The sequence below is a fragment of the Delphinus delphis genome, chromosome 2, assembly GCF_949987515.2.
Source record: "Delphinus delphis chromosome 2, mDelDel1.2, whole genome shotgun sequence".
Classification (NCBI taxonomy): domain Eukaryota; kingdom Metazoa; phylum Chordata; class Mammalia; order Artiodactyla; family Delphinidae; genus Delphinus; species Delphinus delphis.
The window spans coordinates 28,216,020-28,234,962 of record NC_082684.1 but is presented as its reverse complement, the minus strand read 5'-3'; the positions used below and the strand labels follow the sequence as shown (position 1 = coordinate 28,234,962).

At 37.2% G+C, this 18,943-nt stretch overlaps 1 protein-coding gene across 2 annotated transcripts in view; it reads left to right on the top strand.

Annotated features, from left to right (window-relative positions):
* Window positions 1–12,780, top strand: part of YLPM1 (YLP motif containing 1) — a 67,631-nt gene extending 54,851 nt beyond the window's left edge. For both annotated transcript variants that reach the window (XM_060004183.1, XM_060004182.1), the window contains exons 18-21: window positions 410–461; window positions 5,547–5,677; window positions 10,943–11,125; window positions 11,459–12,780. In XM_060004183.1, coding sequence (XP_059860166.1) covers window positions 410–461; window positions 5,547–5,677; window positions 10,943–11,089 — 330 coding nt within the window. In that variant the 3' untranslated portion in view covers window positions 11,090–11,125; window positions 11,459–12,780. The remainder of the gene's footprint in view (window positions 1–409; window positions 462–5,546; window positions 5,678–10,942; window positions 11,126–11,458) is intronic.
* The last annotated feature ends 6,163 nt before the right edge of the window (window positions 12,781–18,943 follow it).

The following is an 18,943-nucleotide window of genomic DNA, read 5'->3' as shown; positions in this document are numbered from 1 at the left end:
CACTTGATAATAGCAGTTGTATTTAGAAAATAACCTAGCTAGTATTATAAATTCTCTGCTACTCTGAATGATATTAATTGAGCACAGTAACTACCATACATTCTTACCGCATTGGCTATATAGCTGTTGTTCAGACTACAGTTGTGTGTCCTGAACTGTAGTTGCCGCCAAGCGCCTTCATGATACCACTCTAAAGTGACTATTCTGAAATCTGGGCAGTGAAGTTTGGTGAATTTGGTAATTCAGTTTCTTCAAAGATAATGAGACTGTGTTTTCCCTCAGGATATATTTATAAATAGTGAGTGGAAACTGAATCCATTCCCAGTTTTAATGCTTTTCCAATTCAAAAGTGATGTGCATGTATGTGTCTCTTTCTAACCCTTCGAGCTTCTCTCTGTGTACGATTTAGGGTTACATTCCGAAAAGCAAATGGGAGATGGACACATCTGAGGCAAAGCTAGGTGGGTATTTCCTTTTTCCTGTTTTTATATGTGATACCTGATGGTAATGGTCATAGATCTTTCTGCTATAAGAAGAACAAATTTCCCAAAGTTTCTGCTTAAATGAAGATTTTTGGCCTACCTTACATCCTCAGTCTATTTTGTTGGCTTTCATTTATGTCTTGTGACAGAGTGAAAGAAGAGTATTTTAAAAGAACTACCTTCGGTACCACTTAAAGTTTTTAAAGTAAATGGAAATATGTGATAAATTTAGTAATAAAACACTGTCACTTCTAAAATCCATTCATTTATATTAATCAGAAATGTTGGTGTAGGTGAGGTTTCTACTTTTTTAAAAAAATATTTAACTGCAGTCCAAAGTTGAACCTGATTATGAATACTTTGGGTAATAGTGGTAGTAATAATAATAAATATTGAAGTTTAAAAATTAATTAAAAGGCAGTTATTTTCCTTGTATAATAAATTAGAGTTTCTGAGTTGGGGAGGTAGATATATAATTCAGGTCTTTGAGGAGCCCGCTTTGTAAGATTCCGTTTAAATTTTCCTCCAGCTTGCCTTTAGTGCCAGATTACAAGGTAGACTGGTGAAAATTATTGTCTAAATCAAAAATTGGAGTTGCTTAATATGGGGTTCTTTGTCAAGCAGAAAATCATACATATCCAATGGATTTTACCCCAATATTTCACGGTAATATTGCAGAACAATTTTTTTTTTACCTCACCTAAAGAGAACCATTTAACATGTTGATTAAGATGTATTAGTAAATAATTTAAGATAATGGTATAAGATTTTTTGAAAAGATGGACCTTACTAATATATGAAGTATGACTGTTGGTCTCTGCATTTCTCCTCCTGGAATTATACTGGAACTCCAAAACTGAAGTAACCATAGAAATATATCTTAAATTTATAGAACAAATTTGAGTCATTTAGCTACTTCACTGTTTGGGGCATATTATCTGTGTTTCTGACATCAGAGGGATGCACTTTACACACAATTGCATAGTCTATGCTTTTTATTTTGCCCAGCTGATCATGTGAGCCATTGATGACGACCAGGTCCTATGTGAAAAGATAATTCCGTAAACTGTAGTATTACCATATTGTTGCGATAGGTGCTTTGTTGCAAAGTCTAGGATTTTTTTCTAGTGTATGGCATGTGAAAATGATAATGTGGTTTCTGACATATTCTTGCATTCGTCCTCCCTCTGTGGGAAATCTTAATAATAAACCATCTCCTTCCCTAAACTTTTAAAGTATTCATAAGTGTTTAAATGCAATTAAATATGTAGGAAAATAACAATCACAAGTTACTTTTTTAATAATAATGCTTTAGATATGTTTATTTTAAGATTAGATTAAATCTGAAGTTCTGTACTTATAGAATAACCTATAAGACTATAAGATCATTTCCCTATTTTCTGGTTCTCTAAGTAGTGATTATCTTTTGAGGCAAAGAGAAATGGTAATTAAAGAGACATGGGGATTGTGAAATATTTTAGCTAAGCATATAATCTTTAGAGGCCTTATGTAATATATTATGTAGGATAATGCTTTTTTTTTAACCTGAGCTAGTCCACTTTCTATTTTCCTTTCTAATTTCTAAAGAGAAAGGAAAATGGAATTTAGTTATGATGATTATTCAAGATAATATGACATTAATCTTGGTATCAATTTCTGGAAAAAATTCTGGCCTATCTACTATTTGCTTCTCAGAAAATACATTTTATATAAATTTAGTCCATTTTAAAGGCAGAATGTTAGACAGTGATCCAGAAATAGAACTGTTAAATAAACCATTTCAATTAAAGGCACTGAAGATCTAGTAATGAATCTAGGAAATAAATTCTTACATGTTTGCAGTTGGGTTTTTGTTTGTGACAGTGATGTTTCGTATAATGACTTGCCTCTTACACCACTGTGTTATCTTGAGAGCTATATCATCTTTAGAGAAAGGCAGATGGAGTGTGAGCATTCCTCAAAGTGCTTGCTTCTTTGAGATTGGCCCATGGAGCCAATTGAGAAAAAGAAGAAGAGCCTGAAACATGAGGCTCTTCGTTCGAGAATTAGCCTGTTTATGTTGCCTTCCTTATCATAGCAAATTCAGTAGATTTGATTAGCAGGTACAATTTATTTTTCTGAGTATTTTACCAACATTTCTTAAATTACTCTTGGTAACATGATTATGCTGGGTGGAAACATACTGAGCTTTAGCAGTGTCATACATTGAGCTAGACAAGCTGAATCTGTAACTGAGGAGTTTTGATTTACCAATGAGTCTGCCAGTGAGAAAATACTTACCTATAATCTTTCAAAGAGCCGTTAAATCTCATTGTAGAGTCTTGATCTGTGTTCATTAAGTACAGTATACAGTTCAGCCTATGTGTGAGTGTTAAATTGGAAGTGGTGTAATTTTAGAAAAATTCAGAACTGGCCTGAGCTGCATCTGGCATGGGTGTCATGGAGTTGTTGAAGACTGCCTGTGGCCCACCTTCAGTAGCACCTGAATGGCTCCTTTCCAGCTGGGACACAGGCACCCTAATGCAAGGAGGGTGGGTGTTACATGCCACATCAAATGCTGGGATTCAGCATTCAAGCTACTTAAATCCCACTGACATGATTTTGGTTTCTCAAACTGAAAAACCAAAAGAATATTTGAGACTGTTGCCATCCTAATTTAGACTTCTTCATATCGAGCACTTTTGCTTTTCTCATCTCAGTGTCATTTGTCTCTGCTTATGAGTTATTGTGTACTGGCCTTCTACATGTCAGGCGGTTTCATCTCTTCACAGTTGGAATGCAATTATTATTTGTATAGGCACGTAACCCTTGTGTGTTCACTGTGATCAAATTTTCAGAAATATCATTTATGTTTAGAAAATATATAGATATATCTAAATTTTTTTTCTGTTGTGCTGTAATAATAATATATACTGTTTTGAAGATATGGTAAAATTCTGTGACCTGCCAAGTTGGATATTTATACTTTCATCTTCATCTTAAAACTTCACCTTTTGAAATTCAAACCTCTGAAAATCATTAGTATGAGTGTGTTGGACACGAGTCGTCTTCTGTAACTAACAAATACCCCAGATTCCTCTTCCTTCACCTTATGCCATACATCTGTGTGTTTGGGTTTCCAGGATGCCATGTGGAAGAGGTATGAACCTTTCTTCAGCCCCAAGAAGGAAACTTTAAACATGTTGTGCACAATAAAATTTCAAATTAAACATTACAAACAAGGGTGTTCAGACTAGAAATACATGCTCTTCTGAACTTCCATGTCGCAAATATGGGACTCCTGGTGTGTAACTCCTGTCATACACCCAGTGTATGAGGAAAAGTTCTTGCAGTTTTCTCACTGCCCTTCTGTATTGCTGCCTGGCCATGTTCTATTCTTAGAGTTGAAATATGAAATTTTCCTTTGAAGTATGTTAATGTGGAAGTTGATCTTATTAAGTTTGGAAATCCTTTGAGGTTTATTCAATAAGTGTATTGGAGCTGCTTACTCTTCTGCTAATACTGTACACTGTTGAACTAAGAACAGTTTTACTGTTTGTGGGACTTTGTTGGTTTTCTAATACCATATTCTATGTCCCTGTGCAATCAAGGTGTCACTTCTTTAAGATCTTGTGTAATATGGCCTGTCATATACATGTAGGTTAGAGCCATTTGGTACAGCATGTGATTTACAGAGGAGATTAGAAGACTGTTCCTGTTGAACTCAATCCGTGTTAAAAATTTTCAGAAGTGATGTGATAAAAATTTCTTGGGTTTTGTAAAGTGTTGTAGTTTGCCTTGCTGATATTTCAATAATATTGCTTTTATGGGGGAGGAACGTAGGAAATAAAAGGTTTACCAAGTATGCAAAATCTTCCTGGTTTTTGAGGCCTGTATGGTACGCACAGTTAGTTGTGTGTATAACTTTTACATTTGAAGCATAAACTCACCTTCCCTCCTGCTTCCATTGTACTTTTCTTTTCATGTCAAGTTCTCTCCACCTTGATGCCTAAAAGGTTTCTATTATATATACACTCTGCACCCTTTATGGACTTAAATGAAATGTGGTTATTGTGTGTTTCTGAAGTGTTTAGGTTTTCCTTTATTGACCTACTTAATAATAGTGTGTTTATAACTACAGATGATCCAAAAATTTAGTGCTTCAGTGTAGTGCATATATATATATATATAATATATATATATATTATATATGTATATGTATAACTCATAATATTTCACATGTAGAATTCAAAATCAGAATTAATAACCAATAAAAAACCCCACACATTTTCATCGTGTGTTCTTGAAGACACCTAAACTCATATCTAATAATTTCTGAATCAGCAATCCCTGTTCATTTAATTGATTACAGTTTGGGGCTTTTGGAAAGCCTCTCAGATTGAGGATTCAGAAAGAAAATTCAGATCCAGCCACTTTGGCTGACTAGCCCTTAGCCTCAGGATGGTCAACAGCACTTCACAGTATAACCAAAGAAAGTGGTGATTTGTATAATCAACTTACTCATAAACATTCTCATGACGAATCGTCTCACAGTGGTCAAAATCCCAAGAAACTGTTAATCTAAAACCTTTCTGAACGTTAGCTTGGCTCATTAAGTTCTTGTACTACCTGCTTTTCATATAATACGATACACACATGACTGCACATCTAATGGGTGGTGTTAATATTGTGTTAAAGAAAAGAAAGAATGGAAGAAATTGCTCTTAGAAAAACCCAATGTTGCATTTTCATCAGAACATGAGAGCTGAAGTGTTGTGATTTTAGGTGGGGTGGGAGGATAAGGAGGCCAGGAAACAAGTGCCTTCTCTTGTTCTGCCCATATTTGTTACTTAAACCAACATAGTAATGTAAAGGCTGCCAGTATGAACACCAGATAAACAATGGAAATTGCACAGAACTCGATATTATCTCAGCCAAGAAGATAGTTTGGATCTACAAGTGATGCTGCTCTCACAAATGCGGATGTGCCCTCTGACAGTGTTCCAGCCTTCTTTTCCCTTGTTTTTGTGTCGTGTGCCAGCTCACACTCTTCCTTAATGCTGCGGCTCTGTGTTTGTCCCTCAGACAAGTTGGATGGCTTGAGAACTGGTACTAAAAGGAAACGTGACTGGGAGGCTATTGCCAGCAGAATGGAGGATTATCTTCAGCTCCCTGATGATTATGACACTCGTGCTTCTGAGCCTGGGAAGAAGAGGGTAAGAGACTGTCAATAACTACCAACAGATAAAGGGCCCGTTTAGGCATCTGGTTTTAGAAAGTTATAGTCAGATAATCATATGAATGCTGTTTTTTTAGAGTGGTTTGGTTTATACTGTATCATATTACACATTAAAAAAAAAAGAGTCCTTACAAATGATCAGATCAAAATGTACAAGTAACTTAAAAAATGGAGAACAGAACCTCACGTGGCTAGCATGTTGTCCACTTAAAGGAGTTTGGAATGGCTGCTTGTGCCATTTTGTCATGGGGCAAAAGAGCCAGGTGCAAAGTAGAGTATTAAAGAGAATCTATGGGACTTCTTAATGGATTAGATGTAGAGGGTCCAGGATGGATGAAATCAAAGGTGACTCTTCAGGATTCTGGCCATAAGCATTCCATGTATGTGGTGCCATTTACTGAGTTAGTGAAAAGTAGGGGAGATGGAAGCTTGGGAGTGAAAAATCAGAAGTTCAGGGAGGTACCAATTAAGTTAGAAGTGATAATAGGACTCAGGTCTGCAAAATTTAGAAGTTCAGATAGAGGTAAATGTTTTAAGAAGTAAAAAATACTCCATTGTTAAATGATACAGGGAAGACAAGTAAATGGAGAAAAGAGAAATAGCCATTGGATTTGGCAACATGGAGATCGTTGATGTTTGATCAAAAAAAAGTCAAGCTTTCTTAGAGAGTTGAAGGACAGAAGCCAGTTTGGAGCAGATGGTAGAAGAATAGGAAATTAGGAAGTGCAGAACAGCAAATGTAGATAACTTTTTGAAGAAGCTTTGCTATGATAGGGAACAGAGTAATGAAGCCAGGATGTTGGATAAGTCTTCAACGTAGATGTCAGATTCAATAAAAGTGATAATTGTATATATCCTTTAAAACAAAATAAAGTAAGAGGGATCATATTACATATGATTTGCATAAACCTTTTCCAGCTAGTCTGTCTTGATCTTTCTATTTGAGTATATACAAACCTACAGTTCTTTTTATTTTTTTTTGTCTGTGCCACGCAGCTTACAAGATCTTAGTTTCCTGACCAGGGATTGAACCCCGGTCCTCGGCAGTGAAAGCACAGAGTCCTAACTACTGGACTGCCAGGGAATTCCCTACCGTTCTTTTTAAATGCCTGCCTAGTGTGCCATTGTTTGGCTGAATAATCAGTTATTTATCCAGTCCCTTATCAGTGGATGCTTATGCTGTTTTCATTTTATTGCTAATATAATACTCTGGTGAAAGTCATATGCATACATCTTGGCATCTTTTTGACAGTATATCTCTAGGGAATATTTTTAGTCTTAAAGCTGCAAACTCATAGAATATGATTTATCATTCTGACAGATATTGTGAGATTGTTTTCCAAAAAGATTGCACCTATTTATACACCCACATGTAAGGAAATGCCTGTTTTTCCACACTTGCACCAACAGTGCTGTTATTGAACTTTTTAACTTTTGACAATCTAATCGGTGGAAAAAAAAAGGTATCTCATTTTTCATTTCTCTAAGTAAGAATGAAGTTAATAATAATTTCATCATCATTACACATCATTTCTTTTTTATGAATTCTCTTAGTAATTCAATATTAAAAGGATATTTATTAAGAGAATAAAAATGCCAGTAAAACTTCATTACAGTGGATACCATTACAAAGGACTCCAGGTTTCAAAGCTCTTTCAAATACTGCAGACAGTCCCTAGACCTGCCCTTGTCTGTGTCTTGAGACCTGGTTAGTGGCCTTCTGTATGTGCCCAGCTCCACGCAGGGACTACTTGTCTTGATACCTCTTATTCCAGTTTTAAGGTTGGGGCAACAGAAAAGTAGAAACAGCTCTTCCTTGGGCATAATAATTTGGTGTAACAGTGAATAATTCCAAATGAGAAATATTTTTCTCTAGTTCATTTTTAGTCAGGTAACTGTTACTCTCTTCAGTCAGGAGTATGTGATCCCATGTAATTTACTTTGTAAGCTGGGTGGACAAAGAGCATGAGCGGTTCACATCCTAATTCTTGTGGCTCCTCTTTTCACTCTCCTCCTTGCCTCCCACCCTCATTTCAAATAGCTTTTTTTTTCTTGAGGAGATAGTAATTTTTTTAACATTTTTATTGGAGTATAATTGCTTTACAATGGTGTGTTAGTTTCTACTTTGTATCAAAGTGAATCAGCTTCAAATAGTTTTTAACACTCAAACCACTTACCAAAATCAACATCAGAGCACAAGGAAATCCTACAGGTAGCCAGGAATGCAGGACTCATTACTCATTCCTTTCCTGGGGTCTCTCTTTTTTTTTTTTTTTTTTTTTTTTTTTTTTTTTTTTGGCGGTATGCGGGCCTCTCACTGTTGTGGCCTCTCCCGTTGCGGAGCACAGGCTCCGGACGCGCAGGCTCAGTGGCCATGGCTCACGGGCCCAGCCGCTCCGCGGCATGTGGGATCCTCCTGGACCGGGGCACGAACCCGTGTCCCCTGCATCGGCAGGTGGACTCTCAACCACTGCACCACCAGTGAAGCCCTCCTGGGGTCTCTTGATTTCTAGAATTCAGCTTTTTATAAATATTGGGCAGGTTTCTGGGATTAATTTACACTGTAACACAAAGGTAGTTCTGTAGAGTTGATATTAGAATTTTACCAAAATGGCTAGGTTTTAAAATATAATTTATTTTTTTAAATTTCCACTTGCTTAGTTGGGTATAAAATGGACTTTAATTTGTGTTTCTTTGATAACTGTGGAAAAGTGAACATTTCTCTTGTTTGCTGAACTCATACATTTCAGAAATATTTTTGGTGACAACGGATAAAATATATGTATCTGAAACTTTTGCGTATTGGTCAAGAGTTTTCTTTATTATAACTTTTTTTTCTTTTTACAGTTAAGATAAATGGCAAAAAATTGAGATTGTAAATCTCAGTAAAAGTACCTCTAGGAAGATTAGGAGGGACACTGACATTTAAGAAGCTATTTCTAGTTGAAAGTCATTATTTTGCTCCATATATTTTTAGTGTTTTTGGTAATTATTCATTCCTTCTACAGCATTGTATGTCTGTGTGTCAGGTCTGCAATTGGAGGCCACTTAAGGAGTGGACCTCCACTGGAGGAGCCTGACATGTAAATAAATAATGTTGATATAGCATCAGTTTTAAAGACTTAGAATTTAAACTACAGATTTAAAAATTAGCTGTTAGTTTACTCAGGGCAAGATTGATTAGTGTGTTTAACTCTGTGCTAAGGAAGTACTGTGGACTGGTTACCGTTTCTTTGTTCAGTGGCCACAATCCATCTGTCCATCCATCCATCCATTCTTCATTCCCCTTAACCATAGTCATCTTTTGCTAAAATGTATACCCTTGATCCCAGGGAGAGCTGGGAGAGGGGTGCATGAATCTGTCAAAATAAATACATCAGCATTAATGGGCAGAAGGCCCAGAGATCTTGGTACACAGAAGCCCACATTGTTTATTAAAATAGCTTTTTACTGAGGCCCATGAAAGAAATTGAGTCATAGGTTTTCTACCCACAAAAAATCTACTTTAAAAAGAGTCAGGTGTTATCAGTTTTCCCCCACAGCTGTTACTGTGTATCTTATCTTTGGCTAACTGGTTGCTAAAAACAGTGGTGGTGGTGGAGGAGAAGAAGCCTAGTCATTTGATTACCATTCCTATAAATGATAATAGGGAGGGTCAGTGTACCTCTAAGAGCAATTACACATTTCCAGGTGCAGCATGGTTGAGCATGCTCCGGTTCCCTTTCCTTGTCACAGATCACAATCACAATAAATCACAAGCCATATTTAAAATACAATCTCTGCAGACTTTGGTACTAGGTATTGCAAACCACAGTTTCATAGTCTCTTTTAAGTATTTCATGTTTTAGAGGATATACCTGCTTATATTTTTTAAATTACTACCATAACATGTAAGAATCCATATTTTAAAAATATCAGAATACCAATAGAAAATATCCCTGATCTATATATTTGTAGTTATAATCTTGCCATAAATGGTATCAACTGAGTCTGTCTCTTGGTCTCTTCATCTCATAAATGAAGTAATCATACCAGCTCCCTGTTTTCTAAGGATAAATTTCAAAAAAATTTATTATGTGGAGATAAATAAAACTTAGTCTTTTGGGACTTCCCTGGTGGTGCAGTGGTTAAGAATCCGCCTGCCAATGCAGGGGACATGGTTTCGATCCCTGGTCTGGGAAGATCCCACATGCCGGAGCAACTAAGCCTGTGAGCCACAACTACTGAGCCCAGGCGCTGAGACGACTGAAGCCCGGGTGCCTAGAGCCCATGCTCCGCAACAAGAGAAGCCACTGTAATGAGAAGCCCACGCGCTGCAACGAAGAGTAGCCCCCGCTCGCCGCAACTAGAGAAAGCCCGCGCGTAGCAACGAAGACCCAGTGCAGCCAAAAATAAATAAGTTTTTAAAAAAAGAAAAAAACAACAACTCAGTCTTTGATCTAGGGTGTATATGGTCTGTTAGGGAAGAGAGATCTGTAAGTGGATAATTGCAATATAGTATGGAAGTTCAAAACTAGACATGTCAAAATCCAGAAGTAACTCCAGGGAAGCAACGATTAATTATTTGATTGGCAAAGGACAAGAGGGTTAAAGCAAGGGTTGATGACTAGACTCATGCCGGGTGGACCAGGTTAGAACAAAGACGTTTCAGGAAGAGAGACTAGTTTGTGCAGCCTTACGGAGATGAGAAATGGCCCAGTGTGCTCTGAGAGCTGGAAGTAATTTTGTGTTGCTGTATAAAGTGCCGTAGGTACTGCCCAGAGATGCTGCAGGAGAATAGACAGGGCCAGATCCAGAGGGACCTGTGTGCTTGGATTTTATTCTGTAGGTAGGGCACAGATTTAAAGCTGTGTGTATTTTAGGACGATTCCTCTGGCAGAGTGGATCGGAGGGAGTGCGAATGAAGATAGGAAGACTAGGTAGAGAGGTTAGTGCTTTTCCTTAGGTAAAAAATGAGGCCAGTGAACTGAAAAGGAGTGACAGGAGGGGGAAGGGGATAGGACTGAACTGAGGGCTGAACTGTTCAGGAGCTGGAGTGGTTAGGACTTGGTGATTGACTAGAGAGTTTTCTTTCTGTAACTTAAGGTATATGGCTTTCTTCAGTCCTCCACAGTTAACTTCTAAGTTTTTAACCTCCTGGCTTTAAATTAGTTATCCTACCCATTAGACTATTCAGAAAGCTAAGAGGCTCTTTGCGTACTTATTTTTTCTAAAGCCCAGCCTAATGCTGTGTTCTTTTTAGGTGAGATGGGCAGACCTGGAAGAAAAGAAGGATGCAGATAGGAAAAGGGCCATAGGTTTTGTGGTCGGACAGACTGATTGGGAGAAGATCACAGATGAAAGTGGTCACCTGGCTGAAAAAGCCCTCAATCGAACCAAATATATATGAGACTTAGTTTTTGAATGGAGTCATTACTCCTCTAAGGTAAGGGTACACAGTCATATAAATAGCCTACTGTTTGTTGTTTTGAAGAGTTTGAGATAAAGAAGACAGCATGCTTTGCTAAAAATGCTTCTCTTCTTGTATTGTTTTCTGGTTCTAAAAGAGTAAGTATGTGCTAGTTGCCAGCATTTGCAATACAGGGTATTAGAAAAGGAAGCAATTTTCTGCAACCTGGCTTACTTATAAAAATATAAGACTTAAGAAAAGCTTGGATTCTGTAGATTTGGTAAGGAGTGGAGTGATGAGAGAGACTAAGGTCTGCTGAATTTTCTGTCTGTTCCTTCCCGCTGTGACAGCCTTTTCTTTTCTTTCCAGGTGGTTCGCTTTGAGGTGGTCTGAAGCCAACGCCTCATGGAGCTTCGTTGTGTGTCACCTTGCTTCCACATTTCAGTTTTTGTTTTGTTTCTACTGCTTTAGTTTTTTAAAGTTCTCCAGTGTCCCCAAGAGGTATTAGGATCTTGCTCTACCCAAGCAAGACATTAATTTTTCTTTTTAACTACTTTGGGGAGGGAGGGATTGATAGCTTAACTGCCGAAGCCAGGTGGAGATCTGCCGGAGGACTCCAACAGACAACGTTTCCTCCACTGTACAGTGTCGCAGACTATCTCTATCATCATTGCTTTGTGGCTGTTTTTGTTTTTTTACTGTATGTAACTGGTAGTTGATTGTACTAGGATTAAAAAAAATAAACTTTCATGATAAAGCCAATGAGATTCATGGGCTGTACAGCATGAGCCCCTTTCTCTTGTTTTCTTAATTTTATTTTTATTGCTTTTTTAATATGGTGTGTTCTAATTACATGCTAATTGAACATCCCAAAACCTCTTTTCCATTCAATATTATGTAGCTCAATGATTCCATAATTCATGTTGTAAACACAAGGCTCAGTGATGTTCACAACACTTACCTTTGTTTTATAGCTGATTTCTTTCTCTATCTTGGTGTCTTGAAGACTAGTAGAGACAATTTCAAATATTCCTCAGTTCCCTGGAGCACATCTGTTCTGTATCATGATGTTTTATTGTTTTCTTTATTTTTTGGATCCTTTCTCTGCTCCTCCCTCTTTTCTTTCCTTCCTCTTCTTACTTTCTCCCTTCACGTTCTGTTATGTTTTGATTTTTCCCTGATCTGGCTTTGACTCCTGGTAGACAAAACTGATGTACTCCATGAAGCTTGGGAGCTTGTTGCCTCACTGCTAACCTTGAATTGTTGATTTTTTAAGTCAAGATTGCAGGGCAGGAGTATGGCGATGCAGGGTGCTCTGGTAGGCAGCCTTTAAGCCTGTCAAGTTTTCAGGTTCTTACCAGATTGTTCATGATTGGGAAGCATGGCCTTCTGCATAGAATTTCCTCTCTTGTGAATGGTACCAGGTGGAGCCTAGAAACATACAGAGCTAAAACCCAAATATCGTTCCTGTTTAAAAACAGAAAAGGAGCTCTTTTCCCTTTTTCATTCTGCAAAGAAAAAAAAAGTTATTTCCAGCATGAGAGAAGACAGAGAAGAGACTTCTTTCTCAGACATCATTCCCACTATGTAATTTAACTCAGTAAGCTGTAAATTTGTTTACAAAAGGCTTGAATATTTTGAAACGTTTACTTTTGGGCTACAAATAAAAACCTTTTAGTTTTATGACCTACATTAAATACTGTGTGAATAGAGATAATATTTATTATTTATTATAATATTTATTACCATTCAAATAGTATCATTTTTGGGTTCAAGAGCTTGAAATTATAATGCTGAAGACAAACGGGAAATTCTGATGACTTTGTACTTTTTTTATCTTTGCTGCAATTCTGAATGTTTACATGTAAGAGGCTTTGTTATTAACAAGTCAATCCTGAATGTATAATTTGCTACATTAAGTAACTTCTGGTGATTGTAGTGTTTAACAAGCTACTTTGATTGCTTATTGGCCGACAAGACATTTCTATGTAGAGATCTTTCTCAGCCGCCTCTCCTATGTTGAATTAAGGTACATCACAAGATAGTCAATAGAATTATCATTTATACAAAGACCAACTTACTAATTACTGAATCTACCAAATGTCCGTTCTCATCAAAAAAAAAAATTTCCAGAATGTGTTCTTTAGTTCAGGAGGTATATATGTTCTTAGAGAGAGTGTTTTACTTCAGTTTTCTTAACCTTTTTATGTTCTGACTGACAGTATTCAGAATGCCAATGAAATGAGAAGTGTTGATCACCCACGAATCCCTTTAAATCTGTCATGCTTTTGCCTTGCAGCCATGGCTTTGTGTCTGCGATCTTATGCCAAGAGAGGGGAGGGAAAAATGAACAGGGTCAGAAATAGCCTCTGCTGATTTTTAGAAGATACAGATTAACATGACCTTAGGCGATGAACATAGAATGTTGCCTACTTGGTATAACACATAACCTCGATGAAAGGAGATTAATGAAAAAAAGATCAGGCACCAAAAAGAAAGTAATAGTTGATATTTGACTTTGCTGTTAAGAAATTCTTAAATTTACATTATTGCTAGAAGCAGAATAGAAGAAAAAGATCAGGAATATCTTGGAGAAATTTGGTGTGGTTAGAAATTGCCTTGATAACACAAATACTTTAAGTTTATTAAGAGATGTCCTTGGAATACAGAGGACCAAACTTGGGTTGCATTTATTTGGTAGCATTTTACTGTTATTTATTAACATTGTTTTCCTTATCTCAGAAAGCTGCTTGGTACGTGTTTTTTAATTTTTATTTTAAACATAATTAAGTTTAAAATCTTTTGTGGTATCTGTGTCTTAATACAAAATAGTCCGATGTTGGGGAAAGTTCCAGTTATCTTTAATGTTTCAGATCTTTTAAACTAAATGTAAAACTTCTCACTTCAGCAATTCAACTCTACTTATAAACTCCCGTGCAAGTAATGTGGTAGATGAGATGCAGAAATTTTTCTATTTGGGAATCAATTTATTTAGGGTTAAGCTGGCATATTCAAAATATGTTGTGACTGATACAGAGATCAAAAGCCATTAACAATACACGGTAGTCTGCTTGTTGACACTTATTTGATTCACATAATTTTCCAGAAGTTCAAATTTGATTAAGATATCAGTAGTTAATTCAGAAGTTTTTCTGGATAAAGATAAAATCTTAAATTTTCTGGTTGGATTCATGTCTTGTGAAAGAATTTGATTGTTGATTGTACAGATCAGAGTAAGTACCATCTCATCTGGAGACCAACTATTAAATTCTGAATTGGATTGTCTAAAAATTTATTACTTTGGAGGCACCTCAGCTTTTTGTTTAGTGTTTTATCGTCCTAACTACACAAGGTGCAGGTATTTTGGTAATAATAGACGTCTAGAGCCAGCTTACTGCTAGCACTGTAAAAGCAGCAGGTTGTCAGCTACAAAGAGACCACACAGCTGTTTCAGATGGATTTTAGAGTTCAGAGTTACCAAAACTGAGATGCATTTTACTAGGCTATAGAAGAATGATTCCTCATTTCTAGTATTGACAGACCCTAATACAGGTTCAGATTCCTTTCTTAGAACCTGTGTGACGTTAATCAAATTATTTACCCTATCTGAGCTCCAGTTTCCTCATCTATAAAATAAAAATAACAAAACTCAGGTATTAAAGGTTTCTGTGAGGAGTAAATTGAGATAATGCTTGTAAAGCTGCTTGGCACAGTATCAAGCTCAAAAATTGGTAGCTGGCATCATCATTATTTTTTGACTTGTTCTCATATAAGCTTTTAAAATTAAAAATTTTCACTTGGCTTGAAGATAATTGTCACCTTTTATAGTCAGCTACTATAACTGAGCTAGGCCATATGAAATAGTGCAGTGAGTGTAGGTTGGAAGAGTAATAATTTAGAAGCATTTTCAGGTAACCAGTGAAACTGATCTTCAGAACTAGTATGGAGGCTTAAGAGAATCACTGAGGTACAAAGGCTCATTAATAAGTACCCAGGAGGGGATGAGTAGTAATGGAAAGCTATTGCCAGACCACATGTATGAACAAAGGCACTGAAGCATTGATTGGCCTTGTCATATATTCAAAAAGAAAATAGTAATTTTTATGAATAAGTAATACATTCATATGGTATGAAATTCAGAAGGTTCAAGAGTATGTATAGTAACATCTCCCTTCCATCCAAGTCCTCAGCCTCCTACTATCCCATCTGTAGAGGCAACCAGTGTTGACTGTTTCTTTTGTGTCCTTTCAGAAAAATTCTGTGGATAAGCATTAACATTTTTGTTTCAGTTTACCCAAATGGTAGAGTGCTACACACACTACTATGGTGTTTTTTGTTTTTTGCTTTGTAGTATGTCTTAGAGGTCATTCTGGTCATATAGAACATTCCCATTCTCATCCCCCCACCCCTACTACCTTCTCCCTCTTCTCCCCCGCTTCTCTTTCCTCCTCTTTAGTTTTCCAAAGGTACCTTCTTATCGTAAGAAGCTTTACTGATAATTTTTAGAAATTGATCTGTATTTCTGTTCTTTTGATGGCATGGAATATATACTGTGTGAGTCTGTTTCTGTACAGTTTTATCACGTGTGTAGGTTTGCGTATCCACCCCCATCTTCCTCCCCCTCCCACTGCCCCATCTCTAACCCTAGGCAACCACTAATCTGTTCTCCATCTCTGTAATTTTATCATTTAAAGAATGTTATATAAATGAAGTCATATAATATGTAACCTTTGGGGACTGGTGTTTTGGCTTTTTTCACTTGATGTCATTCCCTTGACATTTATCCAATTTGGTATGTGTATCAATAGTTTGTTCCCTTTTTATTCCTCAATAGCATTCCATCCCATCCTCTTTTATAGCTGTAGAATGTTTTATTTTATGTCTTTACCATAATTTAACTTACCAGGTCTCTGTTGATGGGTATTTAGGCTGTCTTTTGCTGTTATAAATTGTGACTTGCATGTATTGTCATCATTCTGCCACTTCTATCCTTGCCTAATTTCTAGCAATGAAGGAACACTACTAATGGCATCCTTTACATAGACATCCTCAGAGGGTGACAGGTGCTTAAGAGCCAACACAACACATCACAGCGGTGAACTGTCAAGGGAGATGACAAATGAAATGAAAAAGGCAAATCTTGTTTCCTGGAAAATCCTGCATGATAGAATTCTGACAGAGTAAAGAACCGTGGTGTGTCTTAGAGAGCTAGAGTGGCCAGACTGATGGTTCATGGTCCACACGTGACTAAGAGTTAAGACCTTAGTCCACTGTCCTCCTCTGTACCTAGGTATTTATGCTTTTGCACCTCAGTGACTGATCTGATCTCAGGCTCTATTGCTTTCACATCAGACTGTAGTCAAGGAGCATCCTCGTGACTGAGGCTGAGCTTCTGCAGTTATGGACAGCCCTCGGCCTGCTAGCAGGAATCTGCATTTGTGATCCTACGAAGAACCTGTAGACTTAATGGTTTATTATGTAGAGAAAAACTTGACTTTGAATCTTCTACTTAAGAAGCTTGAATTTTTTACCAAATATTCATATTCTTGTTTTTGACAATATTGATCTAGATTATAGATCCCTTTTCTTTGATATTTGAAGAATTAAAATAATTTCTTCCACCATGACTTGAAATCCCACTCTCAGATCTATTGTTTCTGATAGTGAGTTCCTATTTCTTGACTAGGCATGTCTAATTTTTTTTTTCTTTTACAGCATCTAGCTCAGTGCATGGCTCATATATCTGTAGAGTGAATAAATAGAGGGGATGCCTCCTATGTGTATGGCAGTGGTCACTCAGAGTCGGACAGGTGACACATGTGTGAGGCAGAGGGTGGAGACTGTGGCAAACTGGAAAACAAGGTAGGTCCTGTTAAAGGGGAGGTGGCACCTGCTCAACCACAGCAGACTGTGGCCATCTGGGGATTTGGATCTTGTGTTGCCAGATTTTCTGGGGTTTCAAGAGAAGTGAGAAAACTGGATTTTTATGTGAGATCTTCAATATTTCAGCACCAGGAACTTTTTTGTTCGGTTTGTTTGGTCTTTTTGTGAATGCGTCAGCGCACACAGGCTGCCTGTCATTTCACACTTGAAGGCTGCGAATTGAAATTCTTGATATTAGGCAAGAGGTTGAAGAGACCATAGAGCTCATTCCTGTTGAGTCCCTTCATTTCACAGGTGAAGTTTCTGAGGCTGAAAGAAGAGAAATGACTTGCTCACTTACCTGATGGCAGAACAAGGCTAAACCTTGGTTTTCCAAGTCTGTAACCTGGCACTTTCTTTTGCCTTAACTACAACACCCCCTTTATGAGGCCTCATAAGCTCTAGGATGGCATATCCTCCGGTATTGAGTATGTTGTGTGTGCATGTACACAGGTGTGTGTTTACTAAATTCTGTGGTCCTGGAACAATGTGACTCATTTGATCACCTCTGAAACTATCTTGACCTCTCAAGAAGCAAAGAGTAGCTATACACATGGGCTCTCATTTATTACTAATTAGATTGGTTGACATTTCTGTTTAATCACAGAAGCTTAAAAATTTGACAAGAGGGCTTCCCTGGTGGCACAGTGGTTGAGAGTCCGCCTGCCGATGCAGGGGACAGGGGTTTGTGCCCCGGTCCGGGAAGATCCCACATGCCGCGGAGCGGCTAGGCCCGTGAGCCATGGCCACTGAGCCTGTGCTCCGCAATGGGAGAGGCCAAAACAGTGAGAGGTCCGCGTATCACAAAAAAAAAAAAAAAAAAAAAAATTGACAAGAGTATTGAATCGATTATTGTACAAGAGCAGTGGGGTTTTCTCTAGAAAACCACTCATGTATCTATGCTTATAGAAGTAGCTAGCTTATCTACCTTATGTAGAAGCTTATATCTGAGCTATAAGCTCAGATAGCTTATGGGAGTAATTTTGTTTTCTGTAATTTATTATTTCTTATGCAGTGTAACCAGCCTATTTGCTTTGGCTCCAATGACAAGTGTTATTCCTACTTCACTTGGAACTTCCCTAATACCCACTTTATTAAAGACAAACGCATCAACTTAGCAGTGAAGTCTGTCAATAACATGATCCCAACTACTACAGCTTTCTCTTCTACCTTTCTTACCATATGTACACGATACTGCAGGTACGCTGTGTGACTTACTGTTCCCGCAACACTCCCTAAAATTTCTTGGTTTACTGCCTCCTTTTTATCTTATCCTTTAGAAATTGTAACTATCTTAATTTGCCTTTCCAAGAGAGTAACTTATATACCTCTCTATTCCTTCTTCCCCATCCCTTCCCACTCCCAAATGCAAGCTCCTAGAGAGTAAGAACTGTTTTGTTCATCTTCATCCTTGTAATACTGAATATGCAGTACCTGTTACGTATAGTTGGCGCTCAGCAAGCATATTTATTTATTTATTTATGCTTTCCTTTTTTGTGGTTTTTTTCAACAAGCATATTTAGAATTGATGGCATGGTATATTTAAATGTGAAGTTAATTCACGTAGGTAAAAATGTATGTAATTTACAGAACTCCAATTTTTGTTTGCTTCTTCACTGCCTCTGTATCTTTTGGTTGGTGGCATACCCATAAATGTTATATAAATCAGGCATTAGAAATTCAAATGCCTAATATGGACAGGAAGATATCATAAGTGAGAGAATTGGCCAGTAGTTTCACAATGGCATGTTAAGTTATATTATTTCAGCAGAAACATACTTTTTTGCAATTGGACATGTAGAAATATTCTTCATTCTCATAGAAAAATATCCTCTTTTCCATTTTTCTTAAAACATCTGACACTCTGTATCTTTAGCTTTTCCACTTTTGGTAGAAATGTAAGTACAGGTATTAATTTTATTCCTAACTCTC